The sequence below is a fragment of the Oreochromis aureus genome, linkage group 15 (assembly GCF_013358895.1).
Source record: "Oreochromis aureus strain Israel breed Guangdong linkage group 15, ZZ_aureus, whole genome shotgun sequence".
Lineage (NCBI taxonomy): Eukaryota > Metazoa > Chordata > Actinopteri > Cichliformes > Cichlidae > Oreochromis > Oreochromis aureus.
The window spans coordinates 11,639,691-11,664,936 of NC_052956.1; the positions used below are offsets into that span (position 1 = coordinate 11,639,691).

At 38.9% G+C, this 25,246-nt stretch overlaps 1 protein-coding gene across 1 annotated transcript; it reads left to right on the forward strand.

Annotated features, from left to right (window-relative positions):
* The first annotated feature begins 8,172 nt into the window (after window positions 1-8,172).
* Window positions 8,173-18,436, forward strand: epm2a (EPM2A glucan phosphatase, laforin). The gene is made up of 4 exons (XM_031727526.2): window positions 8,173-8,566; window positions 9,754-9,928; window positions 15,489-15,733; window positions 17,092-18,436. The coding sequence occupies exons 1-4, from the start codon at window positions 8,320-8,322 to the stop codon at window positions 17,373-17,375; spliced, it is 951 nt and encodes a 316-aa protein (XP_031583386.1). The 5' UTR covers window positions 8,173-8,319; the 3' UTR covers window positions 17,376-18,436.
* Window positions 18,437-25,246: the final 6,810 nt, after the last annotated feature.

Below are 25,246 nucleotides of genomic sequence, written 5' to 3' on the forward strand. Positions count from 1 at the left end.
TTCAAGCATTAAAAATCTTTTTGCATCTTTGATTTCTTTTTCTGTAGTTTCCACAATGCAATCATGGGTAAATAAAAGCTAAAGGTGAGAACAGCTTGCACGCATTACGCATGTGAGCTGCTGTCACTAGACCACATATACATCACTTTATGTGGAACAGAAAGGGGAGTGGACAATTTCAGCTGAACATTAAGACTGATTCTCAAAATAAATCTTGGAATTCTGTAAATAAGGACTGTGACTTTAAAGCCTGTAGCTTTTTAAGATTAGCTTTCTTTTATCACGAATCAGATTATTTTCCAGGTGATGCCCGAGGGGGGTGGATATCTTGGAAGAGAAGAAAAACACACCCGAAACGAACATCTTGCCTGACCAGTACTGTTTTCCAGTAATGAGAAACAGATTTAAGGGAAAAAAGCTGTCCAAACCTAACCACTTGTTTCTTGGAAAACTGATTTCAGTTTAACCCTTGTGTGGTGTTCGTATTTTTGTTACTCAGCCAGTGTTCATGGGTCTGGTGGACCCGCTAGCGTTTTGGCTTTCCAATTAACACTATCAAACAATTTTATGTTAAATTATTCAACAGATGTTTACTTCATCCCAATTACGAGCCATGTGAACAGCAAACATGGTTAATTTTTTCCCTTTACCTTTGTTCGATCACATTTATGAATTAATGTGCTTCTCGTTTTTTTTTAATAAAATGTTATAAAAAAAATAAAATCAGTTATAATCAAGTGTAAATATCTTTATACCATATTTTGCAGGTTTTGATGGTATATACTGCCTAAAGGGGCAACGGCCTCTAAATGGCATGGGTCTCACAGACCCGAACACCATACAAGGGTTAACAAGCCAATTCCAGTGTAACTGTGGTGTACCTTCTCTGGAAAGGCCTAAAAAGATTACACCAAGACTGCAACTTTGTTCTCCGTTCCAGGCTTTCACTACCAAAGGCAGACAGACACACTGGAGTGGTTAATTAAATAATTTACCCATTGCATTAAGTAAAAAAAGACTAATGGTCAGTATGTGGGAGATTAGGTTTGTGCTAACATATGTAGAGGTATAGGAAATGCTACATTTTCCCTCTAAAAGTGTTATGCTGTAATAAAAATGCTTTGTAGTCTGCTATAATCCATCTTAACAGGTGTCTATTCAGTTAATTGAGACATTGAAGTCACATGACAATTCTAGCCCTGTCATAAAGCAGAAATTGTTTATATGCTAATAAACGCAGGTTTGTACAATCTTTGTTAGCTAGCATGAATTTAGCTAAGGTTAGCTGTGCTAGCCAGCAGGACAAAAGTTGCAAAGTAGCAAACCAACAGGAGGTTCACATTTCTAACCCACTTTATTTTAAATCTAATTCATTATTAACCACTCTCTCGTAAATGCAGTTGTCCTTCATTGTAAGAGGATACGAAAAAACTTGAATGAGAAAAGCAGAATATGTTGGACCAAAGGATTTTACTTGACCACAGCAACTGTGGAAAAAGTCCCCTATCATATGAGATCTCTGTTTGCTAACTTTTTCCAGAGTATGTCATAGAGCACTGGAAGGATGGTGATTTTTTTGGATTCCAGTTTTTGAATGCAATAAACCCAAATGGGATCAAGAGGTGCACAGAACTTCCCCCAAATCCCAATCACAAAGGAGGTGGTGTGGCGGTGACGTGTCATGTGCCAAAGATTAGGAAGAGGGGCAGTTCAGGGTTTGGTAATGCACGGTTATTGCTTTTAGAATAGAATAGAATAATCCTTTAATTGTCCCACAAGGGGAAATTTGGTTGTAACAGCAGCCAGAAAGACACATATACAAACAAACAGTACACAGGACACAGAACAGAAACATACACAATTTTTTCTTACATATTTACAATGGACAATGGTTACTATAAACAGAGTACTGTACAGTTATTAAATTAAATATAAATAACTACAGATAAGAGGCAAACCAGGTTGTAGTGCGAATCGGTTGATTAACTTATTGCAGTTACAGCGCAGATGTAAACATCTATGATTGTTGGGAGCAGTTCTGATTGTACAGTTTGACAGCTGCAGGGAGGAAGGACCTGCGGAAACGCTCCTTCATGCATCTAGGATGCAGCAATTTCTCACTGAAGGAGCTCTGCAGTTCAGCAACATTTACATGCATGGGGTGGGAGACTCTGTCCATCAGAGATGTTATTTTGGCCAGAGTCCTTCTGTCTCCCACCACCTGCACTGGGTCCGGGGTGCATCCCAGAACAGAGCTGGCCTTCCTGATGAGTTTATCCAACCTCTTCCTCTCAGCTGCCAATAAACTGCTGCTCCAACATACCACACTGTTTTTCAGATGTCTTCCAACAGGACGGTAAATACAGAAGATACTAGTCATTGGTACCAGTGAAAATTTGCATTATGAATGGTTAGGGTTTTTTCAGAAGCATTAGTACAATATCTTTCAATATATTTATTATTACAGCTGCATCTACAGCCTTCTGAGCAGAACCCATCTTTCTGCCCAGTGACTCTGAGGCAGACTGGCTGCTAGCCAAGCTGTTTATTAAAAGTGCAGATCTACTGGAACATCAAGAAGTCTATCACCTCATGAGCACTCACTATCTGGCAGAGGTCTTTGCTATTGCTACTTTCCGCTGCTTCCCTGAGATCCATCCTCTCTACAAGGTAAAATTTGGTGAGATACACTATAAAACCCTTCTATAGTGATGTTTCTATATTACTTATATCATTTTATATCATATAGAGGACTTTACCCTGATCTTTATTCAAATTTTTACTTTGATAATTACTTTCTATGTGTACAGCTACTGATCCCACACTTCTGGTACACTTTGCACATCAATACTGTGTACAACTATTTTTGGACCTGATGGGACTTCAAGAGCAATGTGTGGATTCTCTTTTTTTTATGCAATATATTTAGAAATTTCAACTAACACCTGATTAGCAACAGAGTTTACTTGGATATGAGGGGATAAAAGAGCTCATGAGACGGGGTCTCTCTTCCTGCAGCTCCCTCTGCCTGCCAGAGAACATCACTGCATGAAGACTGCAGTTGATCCCCAACTTCTACTACGCTGTGGAGCATCATCAACAGGTCAGCATTAAATTAAGAGTATGAAAACTGCTACAGTCTGAACTTTTTTTTCAATCATTATATAGTTAACAACAACAGTTGTCTTTAGGCACTTTTATATTGTAAAGTAGCGAGGGTGAAGTAGAGAAGTATGAACTTGATGAAAGACTAGATTTAGAAAGGCCACTAATATGGTGTCACTCGGAGGGGAAAGAAATAAATGGATCATAAAGAGAGCCATAAATGGGGTGGGGTGGTATAGGGTGATGGGCTACAAGAGAAAGAAGACAAAAGGTAATTTGTGACAAATGCATGAGGAGTAAAGAAATGGGAGATGCTCAGCATATAGAAGCATAACTGTTATATTAACTTTAATCAAAAAAGAAAGCTTGGTCTTAAAAGCCATTCAAACCCAAAGTGAGAGCTGGTTCCATAGGAGAGGGATCTAATAGCTAAAAGGTCTGACTGCCATTATTCTTTTGCAAACTCTGGTAAACAAATAAATTCTGGATTTAACTGGAAGCCAATGAGTAGAAGCTAATATGGGAGTCTCGGTGAGTACTCTCAGGGCAGTGTTTTGGATCCGCTAAAGGTTTTTCGGAGCGTTTTTCGGACAGCCTGACTCTGAAGAATTATAATAGAGTAGCAAAGGAGTAATAAACTACTTTGTCACTCAGAGGCAGGATGGCTTCATTTCAGCAATTCACAGTAATACTGGAGGCCATGTCACTCAGGAAATCCATTCAAGCATTACATAAACGTCTACAAATTAATTCATTAATAAACAGTCTTGCACATTGTTGGGAGTGTGGTGATTAATTCTTAATTTAAAAATGCTGCACTGATGTCAGATTCATTGAAAGTCAAACTGTCATGTTTTTGCCAGCTTTGTGAGGAATATAGTGGATTAATACTATCCGTCAGACGGCGACGTGCAAAAAGACACAGAGCTTCAAAAGAGGATCCACGAGATCCATACTTATGGAGTAGCATACTTATACTGTTGAGGGAGTGATCAAGTTCATCACAATGCTGATCTTCACAGTGACAAGTCAACTCGCTGCAAACAATAATAGACAGGTTGGGCAATGAAATGGATAAAGTGTTTCAATTAAAACATCTTTTATATACAGGTTGTCAATTTTAGATCACATTTATAGTAAACTAAATTTAAAGTCCAGAGATTTCCTGATGATTTCCAGAGGAAGCTGTGTGCACAGCTGTGAAGCTTATTTACTCAACACTCCTTTATCTAGCTTGATTACCACTCCTGGGTGTCCAATGGCTCGCTCTTGCTGTGTGTGCAGACAATTTTGGAGACTCTCCCAAATGTTGGAGAGCCAGTGGAGTTTGCAGGAATGGCTCGACATCTCTCTCAGAAGTGCACTAATGTATTAAGTTTTGCATTTTATCAATCCATGATGCACAACCCTCACTAGCCCCTCCCCCACAAATCACCACCTCCAAAGAAAAAAAAGTAAAACAACATATACATATATATATACATATATTTTTTTTAATCATGGTTCTGGTCACAATTCTTATCTGAAACTCCTTCATCCATGGACACTTATTGCTTATTGTGAAAGCTTATTGCTTTCACTAATAAGCCCAGACATGAAGGTAAGACCAGATGTTTGGTATTTGTACAAACTGAGGTTCTTGATCAAAGGCCAAAACTGTGAAGTAGAGAATGGCCAGATGTAACAAAAAGGTTTTGTAATTCAGGTTTTTAAAGATCATATCACTAAATCGGTTGTCCTTTTTTCATTACTTTACAGGTTCTCGTGGGTCAATGCGCTGAAGAGCGATTTGATGAGTTTGCCCTAAAGCAAATGATTAAGGAGTTTCAAGCCCAGCTGTACAAACTCAGTGAAGCAATTACAGGAGAAACTCTCAGCTTGAAGTACCCTCCACATATCTGAACCTGATTAAAATAGAGAACAACATAACTATTTAAGAAAGGTGTCAGCTGGCACCACCAGGCTAACCTGCATGGTAGGAGGTTAATTCATACAACAGATGCCTGACAAGGTATTTTAGTACTAGAACAGTTTTTTGGTTGTAACCGAAAAACTTTTAGTGTTTTTATTGAATAGTTACAGGCTTTTACACTTTTTTTTAAACCTTACATTCATGTGGAAAGAAGAGCAACAGATTTGTGGAAGGTGGATTATTCTAATGTGGTATTGTCATGGCTGCGGGAGCAGACATGTGGAGTGGTGAGAGAAAGGACCCAAGTGCAGGCATTTGGACCGCAGAGCTTTATTTACAGTGGGGAAAACGAAATACAAGCAAGAGCTAAACATGGCAGCGACTAAACTAAAACAAAACCTAAACTGGGTGAAACTAAAAAATGATACAAAGGAACAAAAGCCTGGGACTAGAAACCCAGGACATGAAACATAAAAACCTGAGACAGAGGAAGACACAGGGCTTAAATACACAGGCAGGACAACGAGCGACTGGGGAACAAGGTGGCAACACAGCCGGGACAAATCAGACATAACAAGACAAAGGAAGCAAAGCAGAATACCCAGACATAAGACAAGGACTTTCAAAGTAAAACAGGAAGCACAAGACATTCGCAGACTCAAAGACACAGACTTTACATGACTGACTGGAAACATAGAACACAGGGAAGACACAGTTACTGAAACCAGGAGCAGGAACTACAAATATAACATGAACAGAAAACCATCAACAAAACCAAAGCCATGAATAACAAATAATCATGGAATATAACTTAAACACAAAAGCCATGACAGGTATAGTGAAAAACATGAATTCTCCAGAGGGATTGTGTTTAGAGTCTCTCGATTATACAAACTGATCCTTGCCACCAATTGCACGCATGTCCATATACTGCGGATGCTCACATTAGAGGAGTTGGTCACTTCTAAAGTGCAGTATTAGAAACACAGTGCATGTACAGCATATAGCATGCATGGTGGCAGTGTACAACAATTATTCAGCTTTAACTGATCAAATGGTGAACTGCATGTACGGATCATAATTTCATCCAGTCAGATAATTGGCAAATTCTGTGCATGATGGCCTAAATTCTACTGACAAGAGAGCACATCCACAAGTCAAAAATGAGCAGATCTAATAAGGGAAAAACAAGTAATCTAACAAAATGAATACTATGTAAGTGCAGATTTTACACATGCTCAAGAGACGGCTAAAGAAGAATCAATACAGTTTATAAGGTTGACCCTCTTTATTTGAAATCGAAGCTAGTTGTGCAGTCTTAGAGGCAGCTGTTCTCTAGAGGCAGGTAAAGGGCAGGATTCATCTAGAAAAGTGCTGCTTTATTAAAATTCTTCTACTTTAAAAGATGTGTGTAGAAGAACACAAATCACCATTTAGGGTCGAGTCAGGTCCTGAGCATACCTCTATTAATTAAGTTACTGTGCCGTGTGATTAATGCACACATTGCTGGTGTCGTTTTCTGCTGCAGGATTTGTTAAAGTTTCTGTTATTGCCTAATCTCTGAGTAGAAATGTGATTAAAACCCTGAAGCACCGCAAACCTATCGGCTCACTGCAACACAGAACCTGGCTGCCTAACACGCATCCTTGCTTTTCTTTGGATTCTCCTCCTTCTCGTGGACCACATTACTTCTACTCTGTATAAAACCAGCATTTTGTCATTGTTATTATTATTGTTATTATTACTGAGGACCAGAAATATTTGGATCTCAGCCCTGTACATGTAGGGTGATTCTGAAGGATTAGAGGACAGAGCCCAAGTTTTGGCACTCGGCCACCCAAAGCAATTATGTGCTTGTTCTGGTAATACCTTCTCTCATTCCAAATAAATGAAAACGCCTAATGGCAACAATCACAACCACACCAAACAGCTTAAGATGTGTTTAATTTTGGGGGGGTTTTTCTGTGTTAAAAATGATCTTTTGTAGTAAATTAAATTTAGTTCATTGTGTTTGTAGGATTTATTTAAATGCTATTTTGTTGCATTTGAGTAAAACATTTCCACATATATGTGCAATAAGCTCTGAATATCAGATAGAAAACTTTGACCATTCTGGGTTTTTTTTTTGTTTGTTTGTTTTTTTTTACCAGATTAGCTAAATGTAAATATCTTATTTCTTTACTTGGAGAGCAGGTATGGTGGAGCATCACTGTGGTGACCTCTAGAAGCACTACATGTTTAAATGTAAGCATATAGTAAATATCCACCAAAGTTTTGAAGGTCAACTTAATAATTTATGGATTAAAAATTGACAAAAAACCTGAGAACTTACCATTACCAGTGTGGTGGTTTTGTCTACACATAAAATGTACTATATAAAAATGTTAAATATTGTGTCAAGTTTGACCTCTGACTTGTTCTCGGTCAATAGCTGATCTGAAGGCCAAAGTGATGATAAAGCTATGTAGAGCTATTTAAAACTATGTTTGTCACTGCCAATGTTTGTGCTGACAGACTACAAGCATAGAGGGAATCCTGTTCTAAATATTGTTTTTAAATATCACATTAATTTGTGCTTTTTTTTTTTTTTTACCTGTTCTTCAAGTTCGAATGAGGTCAAACAAATTTTATTTTTAAAGCTGTACTTAAAATTCAAGTGCCACAATTAGAAAATTATACTGGTATCTGGGTATTCTAAATATCACGTTATAGTTTGCAAAAAAATCATGTCACATTTGACCTCTGATCTCACTTTCGCACTTCACGTCTGCCTTTCTTTCAAATTCTAAAAATCTTTAGTTAAAAGTATTGTTTGCTCCTTACAGTAGTTAGAAATGCACTGTTATATAATATTATATAATAAACTCAAGTTATTAGTGTCCAGTTATTTATAAAGCAATAGATGTTATCCATCTGTCGTGCTTCCTTTTTTTATTGCACTACAAAAGTACGTAAAAAACAAAAAAAAAGAAAATGAATGTATAGAAAATATAATACTTTTCCCTTAAGAGTAGATGCTGCCCAGAGAGTAATGTGTTTTCTGAAGCGCAGTATTTTGAGCTGTCCAGTCTCACGTGGCTTCTGCAAGGTGCCCGATAATCCTGGCAGAGTGGGACCTCATTCTCTTTCTCTTGTCTTTGCTGCAAACTGAACTATCCAACTGCACCCGGTTATTTTTAGGCTACACCATACAGTCACACCGTCGCGAATGTAACGCAATAGCTGCTATAACATTATAGGCCATAATAACCCATAAGGTCGCCATACCAATCGACTGAACAGATTTAGGCAAGCCTGCGGTCATGTTGTTTAGATTCGGCGTCATTCTCACTCCGGAGTCCTCGGAGGTCGACGTCTTTGTGTTGGGTTCGCGTGCTGAAATGGGGAACTGGGACCCGAACAGAGCGGTTCGGATGAAAGCCACACAGAAACTCCCGTCACCCGCAGAACCGTGTCTGTGGATCGGTGAGGCGCACCTAGCCGAGCCCCACAGAGACACACTGTGGTTCAAGTTCATCCAAAGAGTCAGAGGCACCTTTATCTGGGAAGGTACCTGTGCACTTCTGGTTTAATGTGCATCACATCTGTATCACACGTAGACGGTTTTCCAAAACGTCTCACAGATTTGCTGTAATTATTGTAAGGTTAGCGGGGAGAGACATAAATATGACTGCGCCATGTTTGGTTGCTATTGTGCAATGTTTTCATAGTGCCACATGATGGCGGTAAGTGACACTAAATGTTCAATGGCTAACAAATTGCATTGTATCTGCAAACCTAAAAAAGTTTAATATTTCTGAAAAAATCCGAAAAAACTATTGAGTCTTTTATTTTAAATTAACAGTTGAAATTCAGCATGTGAATATAAGGGTTTACAGTTAGAGTTCAGCACTTACTTTATCATCTGCACCCAGGAATGAATGCACAGTAATGCAATGCTGGATTCCTCTGAAAGTTTCTTTAACATGCAAGCCATATTTAATGTTATGATATTTTTAATGTAATATAAATGGATAAAAGGATTCTCATTTGAAATTAGTCATATGGTCTTAATGTTGGACACAGGGGCGTAATTTCCAGGGGGGTTAGGGGGGTCATGACCCCCCCCCAATAATCAGACCCAACCAATATAATCACCCCCCCAATAAAATTATGAATTATCTTGCATAAATAGGCTGTTGATTTTCTTTACTCGTTTCAGGTATTACCAGCAAAATAGTTGCATGTTTAATCATCTAGGAATTTATCTATTTATTTAGACACAGATCTTGACCCCCCCCAATGTTCAGCACAAAGTTACGCCAATGGTTGGACAGTTTATAACAAGGGTGTCAAACATAAGGCCCCGGGGTCAGAATCAACCCGGTGAATACTCCAATCTGCCCCACTGGATAGCTTTAGAATATAAGAAGCAGGGCATAAATTTTTGATTTTTTTTTCTATCCTTATAAGTTTTACAACTTCTCCTGTTGATAAAGAATTCCCCCCAGTGGCTATTTATAGTACATCACAGAAATTAAGTTATTTAACAGTTAAATAACTGAAAAGTCATCATGTTAGAAAAACAGAAATACTGTTGAAATCTGTTTCTTATTTCAAGACATCTCAGCTAAATGTGTAGTTTAACCTCTTTACACTTTACACGCAAGATCTGGGCCGCATGTGACACACCGTGGAAAATGAGTTTGACGTCCCTGATTTATGTGGATTAACCTGCTTGTCATCTTTGTCACCAGGAAGCGGGCCAAGCCATGACAGATGGTGTACATATGATGATAAGAATGTGGTGGACGGCGTGTATTGCCACCCGATCGGCCACTGGATAGAAGAAACAGGGCACACAGATGAGATGAGGCACACCACCAACTTTTACTTCAGTGTGGCTGGTCAGAAGGCCATGCATTTCTCCAGGTATTACAGTACATATACACGCTTTCTGCATGATGTTCTAATCAAGGGAGCCTTAATATAGGATAATTTGCAGTGTTGTGCGTTCGTACACTTCTTACAATTTCGGTAAAGAAAGTTTTTTGCACTTTTACTAAGTAATTCTATGATGATCACAGTTCAGTGGGTTAGGAAAGGCTGGTTTTATTTTATTTATTTATTTATTTTGGTGATTGATGTTTGTGACAGAAGGATAGCAGCGAGACTGAAAGGGAACATTTACAAGATGGTAGTGAGACCTGCTGTGATGTATGGTTTAGAGATGGTCGCACTGACAAATTGACAGGAGGCCAAGCTGGAGGTGGCAAAGATGAAGATACTAAGATTTTCATTAAGAGTGACCAGGATGGACAGAAGTCGAAATCAGTATATCAGAGGGTCAGCTCTGGTTAAGCAGTTTGAACACAAAGTTAGAGAGGCAAGGCTGAGGTTGTTTGGACATGAGCAGACGAGGGATAGTGGACAAAGGATGGTAAATATGGGGCTGCCAAACAGGTGAAAAAGAGGAAGACCACAGATGTTGAAGTAAAGGCGAAGGATGCTAGCAATAAGGTCAGATGGACACAGTTGGTCCATCTGGAGGAACTATTAACCAGTAATGTATCTAAATGTTAATTATTAAGCAAGAAGCTAATAAATAGCTCTTTAATCACCATTTTACAACACATTTCTTTTACTCTGTGTTGCATCTTTTCTCTATAATTGTTACATCTGAGAAATCAACTGTGGCAGCTTTTAAATTAATAATAAATTTTATTTGTAAAGCACAAAAATGGGCATTTCTATTAAAATAACCCACATGACTCAAGTGCAACGTCAAACTAAGATTAAGAAGCAATGTGATTCCATTGTAATTATATCGTTAACATAAAAATTAACGATATAAGTTAAGCTAAGAATGACATCTATATTAGAAGATGGTCAAACAAGATTTTAAAAAACAAGCCTTACAATATAAATGGAACAGTGATTTAAAGAAGCCACAGATGAGGCGATGCGTATTTCCTCAGACAGGTCATTCCACTTCTGAGGAGCTCTAACAGCAAACGCCTCCTTTCTCTTTAAGCATAAAGTGAGAACAGTTAACAGGTTTCTGTCTGAGGAGCTAAAGAACAAGCCTATTGGATATTTTCATAACATGTCATGGTTGTCAGTGGGTGACAGGTCTGGGCTGCAGGTAGGTTAGTTTAGCGCCCCAGACCCTTTTGATACGGAGCTTCCTTCTCTGAAAATGGTGTTATTGGGATGACAGCAAATGTTGATCCAACTATATACCTCATGAAGCAAAAGCCAGCTCAAGCCAGCAGTAAAGAAAAAAAAGTAGAGCAAAGTCAATCTGGCAACCTAATGGAAAATGGAAAATAGGGTGTAGTTTATAACTTAATAACCTGAGGTGTAGAGCTTCTAGTACGCACATCTTGTTACCCTCGGAAAGAGCCTGAGAGTCACCTGTGGTCCATCTGCGTTTCAAACAAGTCTCACCTCACTGAAAGTAGCTCCATGTTTAATATACAGACGTGGGAATGATTTATATATCTGTTCTGCAAACTCTCTGCAAGTGAATAAAACATCTTCTCAGAAATATAGAAGTATTCCTTTAGGGGGTTCTTTGTGATTTTTAGCCATTTGGACATTAATATATTCTTTACACCATGTCTAAAACTTCCAGATTGCCACTCATGTTGTAGCCTGGAGTATATACAAATGGAGATCCACCCCACCGCTCACTCCCAACACCACACTTCCTCTTCAGCCACATACGCACACACACATGCATACACGTAATAATGAAATGCAGTGGTTTTTGAATCTTTTCTGCAATATTTGCCTAATAATGCTATAAAAATGAGTTAGCTCCTCTGGGGGAAATTAATATCTATATGATTGTTTCTTTGTTTCAGAATTCCGTTTTGGTAATGTTGCCTTCTTTTGTCAGTCTGCAGTTTTAAGAGAAGCCAAAACAAGGCCAAAAAGAAAAAGGTGGGAGGTCCCTCTGCTGCAAACTGAGCCTTGGATATTATCACTCTGTGGCATGTGTCTTAAAAATTATGCCCTCAAATAGTTACTTGAACAACCTTGAGAATTGCATCACCCTGTCTTCTTACACTTTTCTTACAGTTTTCAAACTTAAGCATATTCAGTAACGAGCCTTGTGCTTTCATCTATATTGTCCATGAACGCCTAATTTCTTCTCCATTCTGACACTAAAACGTCAGAGAAGATTTTTTCGAAGTACTTCAGCATTAGTCATGTCACAGTGCCCTTTCTTCCTGATAGTTGTTGAGTTTAAAAACCTTCATTCTTTACAGGACAGACAAAGCCTGGTTCTCGTCTTTGTTTTTTAACCTTGCCGTTCCTCATTTAGTTATAACTGCTCTGTCACTTTTAAAATGATTGCCCATAAAAAAGGTAGACCACTAGCAGTTGTATTATCACCTCCTTAACCTTGCTTGGGTTCTTAAGAGAGAGGAGATGGCATCGTTCAGAATTCATTTGGATTTCTAAGGTAATTCATACAGCGCCGGCTACTTGACTGATACGTTATTCTCTTGCATTACACTGGATTTGAAGATGGTTTAAAACGGTGAAAATGTAAAAGATGAACTTTTAAGTACAAGTGTATTGTTAAACATATGTATATTAAGAAAGTTAATCTTATAGTGTTGACTTACTATCCTTTCTTGGGTCAAAATAGGTGCAAATAAGATTCCAACACCTGTTGTCAGAACATTTTCTGTCTTTTGCTACTCATTTCATGTTCAGGTTGTAGCCAGTGAAAATGAAACTTCTGTAGATGTCCTTTGCCTAAGAGCTGGTGCCATAAAAAATATTATAAAATTATATAATAAAAGTTATTTTAGATAGTTTGAAGGATGTGCAGTACTGTGCGAAAGTCTTGAGGCATCCTTCATTTCTTTATATTTTGCTTACAAGGAGCCAGACCCTCGTGTCAGGTCAGTGTTAAGCCTCTTAACACTGACCTATGAATCATTCAAGCATAAAAAGGGCACCTAACTCAGGGGATGAACCAGTCTTGTATGTCTCCTTCAAAAATCTGAGGAAACTGGATTAGAGAATGACGAAAAAAACAAGTGGCAGACCTAAAAAATAAAAAAAACCCTGATGAACAGTATCTGAAAGTCACGTTCTTAAGAAAAATCCAGCACACACCTGTCAAAGGCCCTAAGAAATGCACGAGGCCCAACAGTTGATCTATCGACTGTTAACTGAAGGCTTCTTAAAGATGGTCTTAATAGAAGGGTGGCCATCAAGAAGGGAAAATGAAGTTAAAGCTGAGGTATGGTAAATTACAGTCAGTGGCAACAGGTCCCGTGGAGTGATGGATCCAAATGTGAAATGGTTTTCTTTGTTGGTTGTTGGGAATCTTATCAACATTGATGGAATTATGAATGCAGAAAACTACCATCAGATCTTTATCCATCATACAATATCATCTGGAAAGCATCTAATGAGCAGCAGTTTCATTTTTCAGCATGACAATGATCCCAACCCCACTGCCAATGCAGTAAAAGCATACCTGGATAGAAAGAGACACAAAAAAAGACTATCAGCCATGGATTGGCCTCCCCAGAACACTGCATATCCACATAACTGCAGCAATCTTGAATCATCTTGACAGAGAATGGAACAAAAGGTTGCCACATCCATAAAATCCAAACTCTGTTTCTGCCTTATTTGCTGTATTTCCATGTATGTTTAGCATTTCAATAAAACTCCGCAACCATTTCCCATTTTCCCAGCAAAATACGAAGAAACCTGGGGTAGCTCAAGACCTTTTTTTTACAGTACCGTATGTTCATGTTTCAATGAAGGCTACATATTGGTCTTAAATTGCAGAGACCAAGTAGTTACACAGCCTACCGGTGCATGCCCTCCTTTTGTAAGGCACAGACTCGGTGCCATGGCATACCAGGCACTTCAGAAATTAGCCCCAGACCCCTGAGGCAGCAAGCACATAACTTGCATAAGAATGAGCTGGCTTGGCTTGTGCCATCAGGTTTTAATTTGTGTCCGAAGACCTTACAAGGCTTATGTCAAGGACCTGTGTTCAATAGGAAGCACTGTGCCTTTGTATCTTCCCTGTTAATAGCTTTTTAAATTAGTCTCTCAGACCTTGCATCCATATAGCCCAAAGTGTTACACACACTCTGCAGTAAGTCATTATAACATTCGCGGGGAGACCACTCACTTTGTAGCTGGTAAGTCATCTGTCAAGCTCATATTTAGAGAGAAGGCCCAAGGCTTACTCAGCCTTTTTTTATGATGTTTATCATTTTTATTTCAACAGATTGAAACATTTGTTTTTCAGTTTGATTCACAACTAAAGACCAGAGGCAAAAAAGGCATCTTTCTCATAAGATAGGATATTCCTGCACTTTTAAGTGTATGAGATCATGAAAAGGAAAAAAAATAAACTCTTAGAATCGTTCAGTGCATCTTTTTGTTTCCATTTTAAAATAAACTAGTAGGCAAAAACGCTAGACACATTAGAAAGGTAACAAGAAATAAGGTTATACGCAACTTGTTGTTTTTCAATTTATATTGGCTGCTTGGTTCATATAATAAGAGTCCTTCCATCCATCCATTTTCTTAACCACTTATCAAGGGTCATAGGAGGGCTCCAGCCTATTTCAGCAATTGTCAACTGGTAACCAGTCCAACACTGGGGTAATAGAGAGGGGCAATTTATGCATTTAGAATTGCTAATTTGTACCATAGACAGTACTATGAGAGGAAGGCACAGTGGAAACAACCAGACTCCACACAATTCATCCACATATGACATATCACTAAACGGTGATATGATGAGGTTTGTGGGGAGGGAAAAACAGGTGAACAGGTGACAGCAAGTTAAGCTCCAGATACTTCCACTGCAGAGCTGCTCTGGGACGTCAGGTATTAAAGGCGTCGCCTTTGTTTTGCCTGTCACGTCCTAGTTGTTGACTTTATGCATGCTAATGAACACCAGCGGAGTCTGCCTCAAACCAGAGTGGTCGGGAAGAAAATTAGGGGGATGAGGGGGTCAATAAAGCATCACTACTATGAGGAACAGTGTGAAGAAGGTAAGACAATGACACATAAGTGAACCACTCTTGCTTACTGTTGACCTATAAGGGTCAGCTTTGTTCTGATAGCTCTGTCATTATTGCTTTGCTTATAGGAGCACCTTGAAAGTCCTAGTCCTACCTATTTCGCTGTCGATCAGCCTCTGTTACCTATTTTATTTGTTACCCACTGAGAGTTTTAGGCTCTCTTTATTGATTTTAAATCATGTTTTCACAATTCATTCTTCTTTATTCTTTATTATGCATATTATATACTTAATAAACACATAGTTAGAGACTGTGACACTTGAAAATTTCTTAATGGATGGTCTGGCTAGTAGGATCTAAAAAAAATTGAGATGAAAATGCCTTGTTCGAAGGTTAGAACATTTAGCACATAATCATCACTTTAACATACAAATAAATAATCAGTGTACACGTCTTTTTATTGACCCCAGGGTGCTGCCACGTATTTGGCTGGGCAGCTGCCCTCGACAGGTGGAACACGTGACGGTAAAGATGAAGTATGAACTGGGAATCACTGCAGTGATGAACTTCCAGACAGAGTGGGATGTGGTGAACAATTCCTATGGCTGCCGGCGTAACCCTGACGAAACCGTGACCCCAGAGACCATGATGCATTTGTACAGAGACTGTGGCCTTGTGTATGTGTGGCTGCCCACACCGGACATGAGCACTGAGGGTAAGGACGATTTTCTGGTCATGCAAGGTTGAAGAAAAACCCCTTTTTAATTCCTAGTAGAACCTCTTAAATGTGTTTAACCCCATTTCTGATTTCCATCTAGCGCTCTAAAACATTATGAACTTGGAGCTATTCAAAGGTTCCACATGAGACTGGGAATTCTGTTCGGAGTCTTACAGTCTTCCCAGTTTTGCAAAAGTGGATAAAGCCTGATCGACAGTAAAATAAAAACAAATTGAAGATGTTCAGTTAAAAAAAAAGTTTTATAGTCTAGGTTTAATCCATGTGTGAGAAAAGCAGGCCTTATGCCTTAGATCAATTTAATTTGGATATTCATCAAGACAGAAATGCCCATTTGATAGCAACTCTTCCACAGATGACTGAGAGTGTGAGTACGGGATGAGAACAGCCTGTATCAGCAATTATATTCCATCAGCAATTACACAGAGCAGGATGTTATAGAAGGAACCATTCATTACAAATAAAGATGCAGATTTGTTTGAGTGCAGTGGGACAAAAACTATACCTGTGGCCTGCAAGTAGAAAAAAAGTGTTATGATTAGATAAATTATCAGCATATTCTTAGACACTGGTACATGTCTGGGTATTATATCCCTGTAATGTCTCAGTTATTCTAAGATGCTGGTTTGTTCTGTGAGGTCATTTTTATCCCAGGATGAAATATTTCCAATATGATGGGAACGGTCTGTCCCATGATCTATGCATATGGAATAATAATGATCACTGTATGCTTGGATGAGGGGGAAAATGACCTCAAAGTCATCACATTCCTACCTAATTGAACACCAATGAGGGATTTTCAGCATTTCGGTATGTTTCTTTATGACCATCGTCAAAACATCAACTGAGAGACTATATTTTGGAAAAATGGCCATTAGAGGCACACTGAAACTGTTCTGGCAGGATGCTGTGGCCAAACACTTTAATAGCAAATTTTGTTGTTGTTTTTTTCCATTTATTACCAATCTGTGGACCTCCATTGTTGGCCAGAAACTTTAAAAAACACATTTGAGCTATGGGAATGCATTCAGTCTTTCTTACCTATAGTAATTACAGCTACAGGTAACTGCCCCCAGCAAATGCACTGTTTATTTCTGTTTGAGTAATGTCAGTATAAAAACCACAGCCTGCAGCACAGGAGCATTACTTAACTCGAAAAATGTAAAGATTTAATCCATCAGGAATTAACTGACCTGTTGCTGCATGCCACAGACTGCAGTAAAGACAGAAATTATGGAGAGGGGAAGAGGTTTCAGTCCTTTAATTGAAATAACTAGGATAAGAAAAATACACAAATACACAGTATCTCTTTTATGAGTTGCCGTCTTCTTCTGCAGGTCGGATCAGGATGCTTCCTCAGGCTGTATTCTTGCTTCATGGTCTCCTAGAGAATGGCCACACAGTCTATGTCCACTGTAACGCTGGAGTGGGGAGGTCGACTGCAGCTGTGTGTGGCCTGCTCATGTATGTCCTCGGGTGGACCCTGAGGAAGGTGCAGTACTTTGTAGCAGCAAGGAGACCGGCAGTGTACATCGATGAGGAAGCTTTAGTCAAAGCTGAGGCAGACTTCCTTCAAAAGTTTGGCCGGCTGCGCTCATCTATGTCTGACCCTGAAACATGAGATTCGAGTGGCTTTGTGCTTTAAATCTGAAGCTGAATCCTTTGGACTTTCTGAGAAATAAAATGATTAAAAACACAAAACAATCCTTGACGTGCAAAATTTTAAAAAATAAAATCTGTATCTCGACTTTAATCCAATGTATGTAAATAACTCACTTCTGCCCAAGTATCTGAGAGTGTTCTGGCAGCAGAAACGTCGCAAGCAATCAATCTAACTGGTGTGTGAGCTTTTAAAAGCTGGCGTAGGCAACATGTTTTTGGCGTCACTGGGAAAATAATCCGTAATAGGCTTTCAGCGTATTGTATTTTAAATGTTCTTAAGAGGTACTTGACTCCTGCTCCTTCACTGGGCTCTATTTTCAGGCTTCAAAAACATCTAGTCCGTTATGGGAAACTTTAGGCAATTGCAGGTCTTTTCAGATCAAATAAAACAGATTTTTTTTAAAAAGCAGTCATTTATAAAGTCCTAATAGGAAGCAAAATGTGGCGGTTCAGTGGGTACTTTTTACACCGCTGACTAATCTTCAGCTGTATGAATATCCTGCATACACCCATGCTCATGTGGTTGGAGGGGATTGGAGAGAGATGACAGCTGCAGGAGGAGATGTGGCTTTTAAAAAAAATCTGGCTCCCCCTCTTTCAGGGCCTTAACTCAGCCTTTAAAAATATACACTTGCAAATTGAGGACTTGGACTCAGCACATTTCCACGTGGGTGTTTGTAAAGGCCTTTTCTTTTAATGCTTTTTGAAGTTTTAATGAATAAACAAAGCTGACGTTCTGAGCAAACATATAGATGCTCTTTTAAAAGCTGAATGCAACTAAATCGCAGGAACTGTGCAGGGTGATATTTCTCATTTCCTGCGTGCAGGAAGTAGGTTGATTATTAAGAGAAACATAAATTTTCTGTGTTGTTTTGTGTTTGGTTTTTTTTTTGTCATTTCTGAGAATCTCTTGTTTCTTTTCAGAAAGGAAATTTGTAATTTCCCAGGTTTTAGAGATGGAACTTAATGCTGCATGAAAATGACTCTGTGCCAAAGCTACAAATGAAAATTTAAAACTAATATATCAATAATGTCTCTCCCTGTGTGTATGAGAGGAACTCAGCTCCCGGGCATCAAAGAATATAGCTCGTTCTCTCTCTCACTCTGAGCGCTTGATAGCATTTCATGTTTTATTTACCTGACAGATGCTCTTCCAATCATCTCCTGAATAAGAAAAAACATCTCTTCTAGACCGTTTTAATGCATACATAACAGCCCATTAAGACACGGAGCATTATTCGTTGTCATTTCTGAACATTTGACTACACTGTTATTGTGACGATGCTGCATTTGCTTTTCTTCAGAAGATGTTTTTGTTAAGAAAAATTAGTGAATTAGAATATCAAAGATTTCTTCCCTCGAGCACAAATCTGTATACTTTTTTTTTTTATTAGTTTCTGTGAGTCTCTGCAGAAGGCAGCACCATTATGAGGGGATCAGCATGGATGGGTGGGTGGATAGAGCTAAGCACCTGTGCTATTGAAAGTGAATCATCACGGTTTTCTAAAGATCTAAAAATATTCACAAAACTGAACTTGAAGTAAAATGCTTTTCTATATTTATTTTTTGTTTTTTTGTTTTCTAAGGTATCAACATTGATTTGACAGAAAATCATGTGTTATGTTTGTGTATACCTTACTGTATGAACAGTATATTAGTGGATTACTGTCAATGATTGATCACAAAGCATCTGAACACCATATGATTTGCTGTTGCATGTAGTTGCATTCAAATTCAAGTACAGACGATTTGCAACTGACACAGAACATTTAAAAAATGAAAGAAAAAAACCCCCACCAGTGCACCAACACTTGTGTTGTGCCTATTATTTTGCCCTGCAATAGCTGTGCATGGCATCAGCTTGTATATATTCTCTTTGCTCTGTCTTCTAGATCCACTTCATGCTGAAAACATCACAGATCGTTTCATTTCATTTCCTTCTGCAGTTTACCCTGTTTTTTTATGCCTTCATGGATCAACTAACTGAGACCGACAATGTCTTCTATTTTATCTTTACTGTAAAATGAAACATTAATAATAAAAGTGAGCAGTCATTTAGAAGTAACATCTTAGAGTTTGAGCCACATTGCGCGTCATGCTGTTTGTCATCTTTCTGTCCTCTGCTTTTCTCTCTTTCTCGTCACTCCAATTAGTAGCAGCAGGTGGCCCTCCCACCCTGAGCGTGGTTCTGTCTGAACCCCCCCCCCTCCACTGTTGCGAAGAGCTTATTCATTTAGATGGATTGTTTCCATCTCTAATGTTGTAGGGTGTTGACTTCACAGTATACAGCGCCTCGAAATGACTTTTGCAGCCATTTAGTGTTGGGTTCAAATGTTCGGACACATCTAAGCAATCACATCTCCCCCTGTGAGTAAGCTCTTGGCTTGGTGTTGATAATGCATTGGTGTAAAAGGTGGATAGCGCTCACTGACTTCAATTAAAATCTAACAGAGTACACTTTGTACTTCAGTGCAGTCCTCAGCATTCATGTTCAGTATGTAAACTAAATAAAAAAGGATTTACTATATGATGCTAAACTGAAAAATAATGAGCACCAACACAGTTTTAACCTTGTAAACTTGAATTAAGCATTAAAGGATACAGTTAATCTTAAGTATACCCCCCACAGCTTTAACAGGCCAGGCAGATCAGCGGATGGGCCCGTATTTAAACTAATTGGACACACATTATAATATTTTGAGTTTTAACAGCCAAAACTGAATTTCTTCACATCCTAAGTTTTCTACGCATCGAAGACTTTCATAGCTGGTGGAATCTAATTAGTTGGAGAAAACGCCACATTCTGAAATAGGAGAAATGCCAGTAAGATGAAAACAAAATATCTTAGCTGCGCTCAGGTACTTTGAAATGATCTCACCAGCTGTGAAGACTGAATCCCATCATTGTTTGCATGGACGCTGAATCCCAGCAGTGTATCAAAGAGAGAAATTACCCCGGATATCTCTCGTAATGCCGGCAGGATCAAAATCAGAACTTCAGACAACTTTCACAACACACCCCTGCAGCGAGTTATAAAACATCCACCTAAACTGCAGACGGATATTAAAGACTATAGACTGATCCTGTAATTTTCTCAATGACCTGAGCTGTGCCACAGGTGAAAAAGAAATTAAACTGGAAAAGATTAAGCGTTAAATTCAATACTCTGTAACAGCTCGAAATCAAGCTGTTTCAAATCAGTTCAATAGTTTTAATTCATTGTGAATTTTGAAAAGGGCAAATCTATGACTTGAGACGCAGTACTGATGGAGTGCAGGCACAGTTTACGCCTCTGGTCAAATACACTGATATCAGCCACAACATTAAAACTACCCACCTAATGTGCCGTCAAAACAGCTTGGATCCACAAGGACACAGTCAGGACACTTCTGGGGGTTTGCTCCAGGATGCTGGTAACAGAGTTGCAGTCTTGGTTTGTTTGGGCAAATCCTGCAGATGTTTGATCGTATTGGTTTCTGGTGAGATTTGATGCACTACTCCTTGTCAAGCCATGGTTTTGAAATGTGAACTATAACTGACATGGTTCAAATTATGCAAAGAAAATGACAGACCAGACTAAATCTATCACATTCTAATACATAAATGTCATAACTTATAGTCAAATAGTTATTAAAAAACCTTTTACACCAAAAAGTACTTAATCTAAAGAAATGCTCCTTTAAAGTATATTTTTAAAAATGTATGTTATTGAAGCATAATCAGCATACAATCGAGTCAAAGCTTTTTTAATGCTAAGAGAAAATAATTAATACAAAACTATACAAAAAATATACACGAGACAGCCAAGACAGTTCCTTTGAGGCACTTCAGAGTTCACAATTAGCTGAATAACTTCCATTTACGATCACCAATTCACTCAAACTGATAACCCAAATGTCTATCTTGAATAGTACAGACTAAGAAAAACGATAACATTTTATAATTTTAAAAAGATTTAAAAAGATGTATATATCCAACTGTGGATGTTTGCACAGCAAAAGGTAAATAGGATCAGAAGCAAAATTATCACACACTTCCAAACAAAAACTATTATACAGAGCACTGAGCCACACCGTCCATGGGCGCCCCCATTTTGGGTGTTGGGAAAGAGTTGTTGAAGCTTAATTGAGACACAATCAGCAGGCAGAAATATGGCTTCCTGCTGAGAAAGAACACTATAGGTTCAATGTTTATGTTGAGAGTGTTGATGCAGTTGCACTGTTCCTTTTAGAAAGGCCAAGCCATGGTTGATTATGATCATTCAGACAGAGATCTTTACAGATCGTTGACAGATAGCGATAGTGGTTAGACATTTTTGAGATGGTGTTGGAAAATATGGTGGATCAAAATCAGAAAGTCATGTCAGGTCTTTGCTTGATTTTTCCCAGTTTGTCATCTGCTGTAGATATCTTTTTAGGCCTGCGACTTCTTCTTTTGTACTCTTCTTGTCCAGTTTCCTCAAATTTTTTAAGGACACTTTACACACCATGCTCATGTGTAAGTTTTCAGATTTTTGCACAGTACTGTAGATTAAAAACAAATCAAGTTCTACATTCAAAGACAAATGTTTGTCACTTTCCAAAGATTTTATAACAAGGTTGTTTTCAGTAACGTGCCAGACACTCATACCATATCTTAAAAGGGATAATTAAAAGTCTCCTGCTTCTTGCTTTTGTGTTTCTTAGATATGATGAGCACAGTTATTTTCCATATTTAAATATAAATGTTATTATCAAATAGAAATAAGCTGAATTTGTTTTTTCCAATAATACTTTGGTCCTTATATTTTGAATATGAACTTTGTCCATTGAAAAAGTACACGATTCATTTTCAGTGCAGTTCTATTAGGTTGAATGTTCACTCACCATCAAGAGGAAAAGCATTTCCAAATGTCCAAGAAAGCCTACAAGTCACACACGCATAGAGCCACAAATGATTTATATTCATTGCATCAGTGTGGGTACCCCTAGTAAATTTACTTAATAGATTCCTAGTCCATCATTTGCATGGTCTGGGCTCCATTTTCTTGAGAAAAATCCAGCAATGAAGAATTTGGTATTCACTTTCCCCCAGGCAGAAGTCCAACAACCCTGGCAGATGCAGACTGAAGTGTTTGTCAAGTTCACACTCAGCTCAAAGTTCAGTTCATGCAGAATGAAATGAACCAAGTCATGTTCAGAGTTACAGCACATCACAACAAATGCCTAGCTGTGGGAAGGAGGGGGGGGTTGTACAATGTAGTTTGCACAGACCCCGTGTGCTTCTGTGCATAACTGACAATGTTAGGGCATGTTCCTAACGAGACAATGGATGGTGTCCTGGGGATCTCCTGCCAGATCTGGATCAGGGCATCACTGAGCTCTTTGACAGTCTGAGGTGCAACCTGGTGATGTCGCATGGAGCAGAAACATGAAGTCCCAGAGGTGTTCTATTGGATTTAGGTCAGGCGACCTCTAGTCAGTGGTATCAATGCCTTCCTCCTCCAGGAACGGCCTGCATATTGACAAAGGAACCCATTGTCTATATATTTCAACAAATGTAGGAAGATGTCATTTTAATGCCTAATAGCAGTCAGGGTGCTGTTGCTTTGCCTGTAGAGGTCTGTGCATCGCTTCATGTATATCCCTCCCCAGACCATCGCTGAAACCACCATCAAACCGGCCATGCTGATTGATGTTACAAACAGCATAATGTTATCTACAGCTTCTCCAGACACTTTCACGTCTGTCACGTGTGCTCCGGGTGAACCACTGGATGCCAGTGGTAGACCTGATCATTCTGGTGTTCCATGGTAAATGCCAATCAAGCTCCACTGTGCTGGCACCTGACATACTCTGGCACACTGGAGGATGTTGGGCCAAATGTCTCTGATTGTTTGGTCAGAGACATTCAAACCAGCGGCCTGCTGGAGGTCATTGTGCAGAGTTCTGGCACTGCTCTTCCTGTTCCTTCATGCACAAAAGAGCAGATATTAATCCTGCTGACGGGTTAAGGATCTTCTGTTCAGTTTTCCTAAAATAAAAGTCTCCTGTAATGCTTTTATGTCAGGAAGACACAGCAAAACCTCTGGCGTTGGCATGCATTGCTGTGTCATCCTGGAGGAGCTGGACCACTGTAGTTTCCAGGTATCGCCTCGTGCTACTAGTAGTGACACTATCACAACAGTCAAAAAAGATAAGAAGGGAAAAAATGTCAGTGGCCTCCACTTTTAAAACCATTCCTGTTTTTTGATGTCTCATTGTTAATTTCATTAATACCAAAAGTAGTTGAAACTGATTAACAACCTCCTCTCTTACTTAACCAATCAGATCAATATCCCAGACATTTAATTGACTTGATGCAATACCCTGATTTAGTGGGTGTCCCTTTAATAGTTTCGGGCAGTGTATGAACTTCTGACTGAATAAATTGAATGGTTGCTTTTGAAATTCATGCTTCAGTGGCTGGAAGCTTCCTTAGTTGGATTTTTAAAAGCTTTGGTTTAATAAATGCAGCTTTGTGTGTGAAGTTTGACAAGGCTATTCTTTGTCTGACAAAGAATTCTCTCATTACACGCCTATCTAGAGTTATTTAAAGTAATGGCACCAAACTCTTGTTCACTGTTGCTCGACTGCAAAGAATCTTTTAATTTATAGGCACAAGTTGATGAAATATTAGCGACTAGAATCCCTGCCTCCATTTATGATACTCGGGCGTTGCACTCAGTTTGAGAACCTTACTGTTCATCAGAAAGAAAGGAAGGGTGGTAGGTGACGTAAAATGAGGAATGGAAGAAGTAAGTCATTTGCTTTGACAACTTCTCACCACAATCAGTCACCGTGTTACTGTAGTCACTCGCTTTCTGTAAAATCCATTCTTGCTGTCAATACCCCTGTTGTTCTTGCGGTCTGTTACACTGCCGCTGCCATTGATCAGTGTCAGCTGGACAGATTGCGATGTGAACATGTAAAAGGAAAACAAAGCTGTTGTGCCATAATGGAAAACAAAAAGGATGGTGTGTCACAGAAAAACAAAAAAGGGGGGAAAAAAATGAGTGATTGAGTTGTGTGTGGTGCACAACGCTGACCAAATACGGGTGTTTGTATATGTACTCTGTCATGAAATGTTGCAGGAATATGTCAAATTCTGCAGGTCTATATAGATGAGACGCCATTTGTCATGCTCAGAAAAGACTGACAGCTCTTCACAGGTAGACACTACGTTTATCGACCTTGGGCTTGGCTGATAGAGATGTTTCCCGAGTCAATAAATCCTATCTGTTACCTGCAGCTCCACTCTGAGTCACAGACCCGCCTGGGACCTGAATTTCAATCTTTTTTCTTACACCGAAAATCAAACAAACAACATTTTACTGTGATAGTGCTTTCACGCTGTAACTCTGTGGTTGTGTGTGTGTTTGAAAGAGGATCTACTCCTGTCCCTCTGAAACTGGTGACTATTATGACAGGAATAGGAGCTCACAATATTCACTACGACCCAGCCTTGTAGGAAACACTCACTAGTGTCCAAATTGTGAAGGTCTTTCGCATTTTTGATGTCCTTTTGATTTTAAGATGCCACTGAGTTTGAGGAGGATGAAAAAGGAAAGAAAAGACATTGTTTGTATATTGAGCTTCTGGTCAATATAGAGGACATTCTGCAGCTGCAGGGACAAGAACTAAATTGCTCTATTAAAAACTCCTTTGCTATGAGAAAGTGACAAATGGTGCACCTCAACTATTCTTCAGAGGTTACGCAGCTCTAGAGGTAGGTCACAGGCCACAGAAAATTAAAAAGGGAGGTTGTGAGCAAACACAGTCTGAACTATGTCTCTCGTTTCCTGCTGCTTTT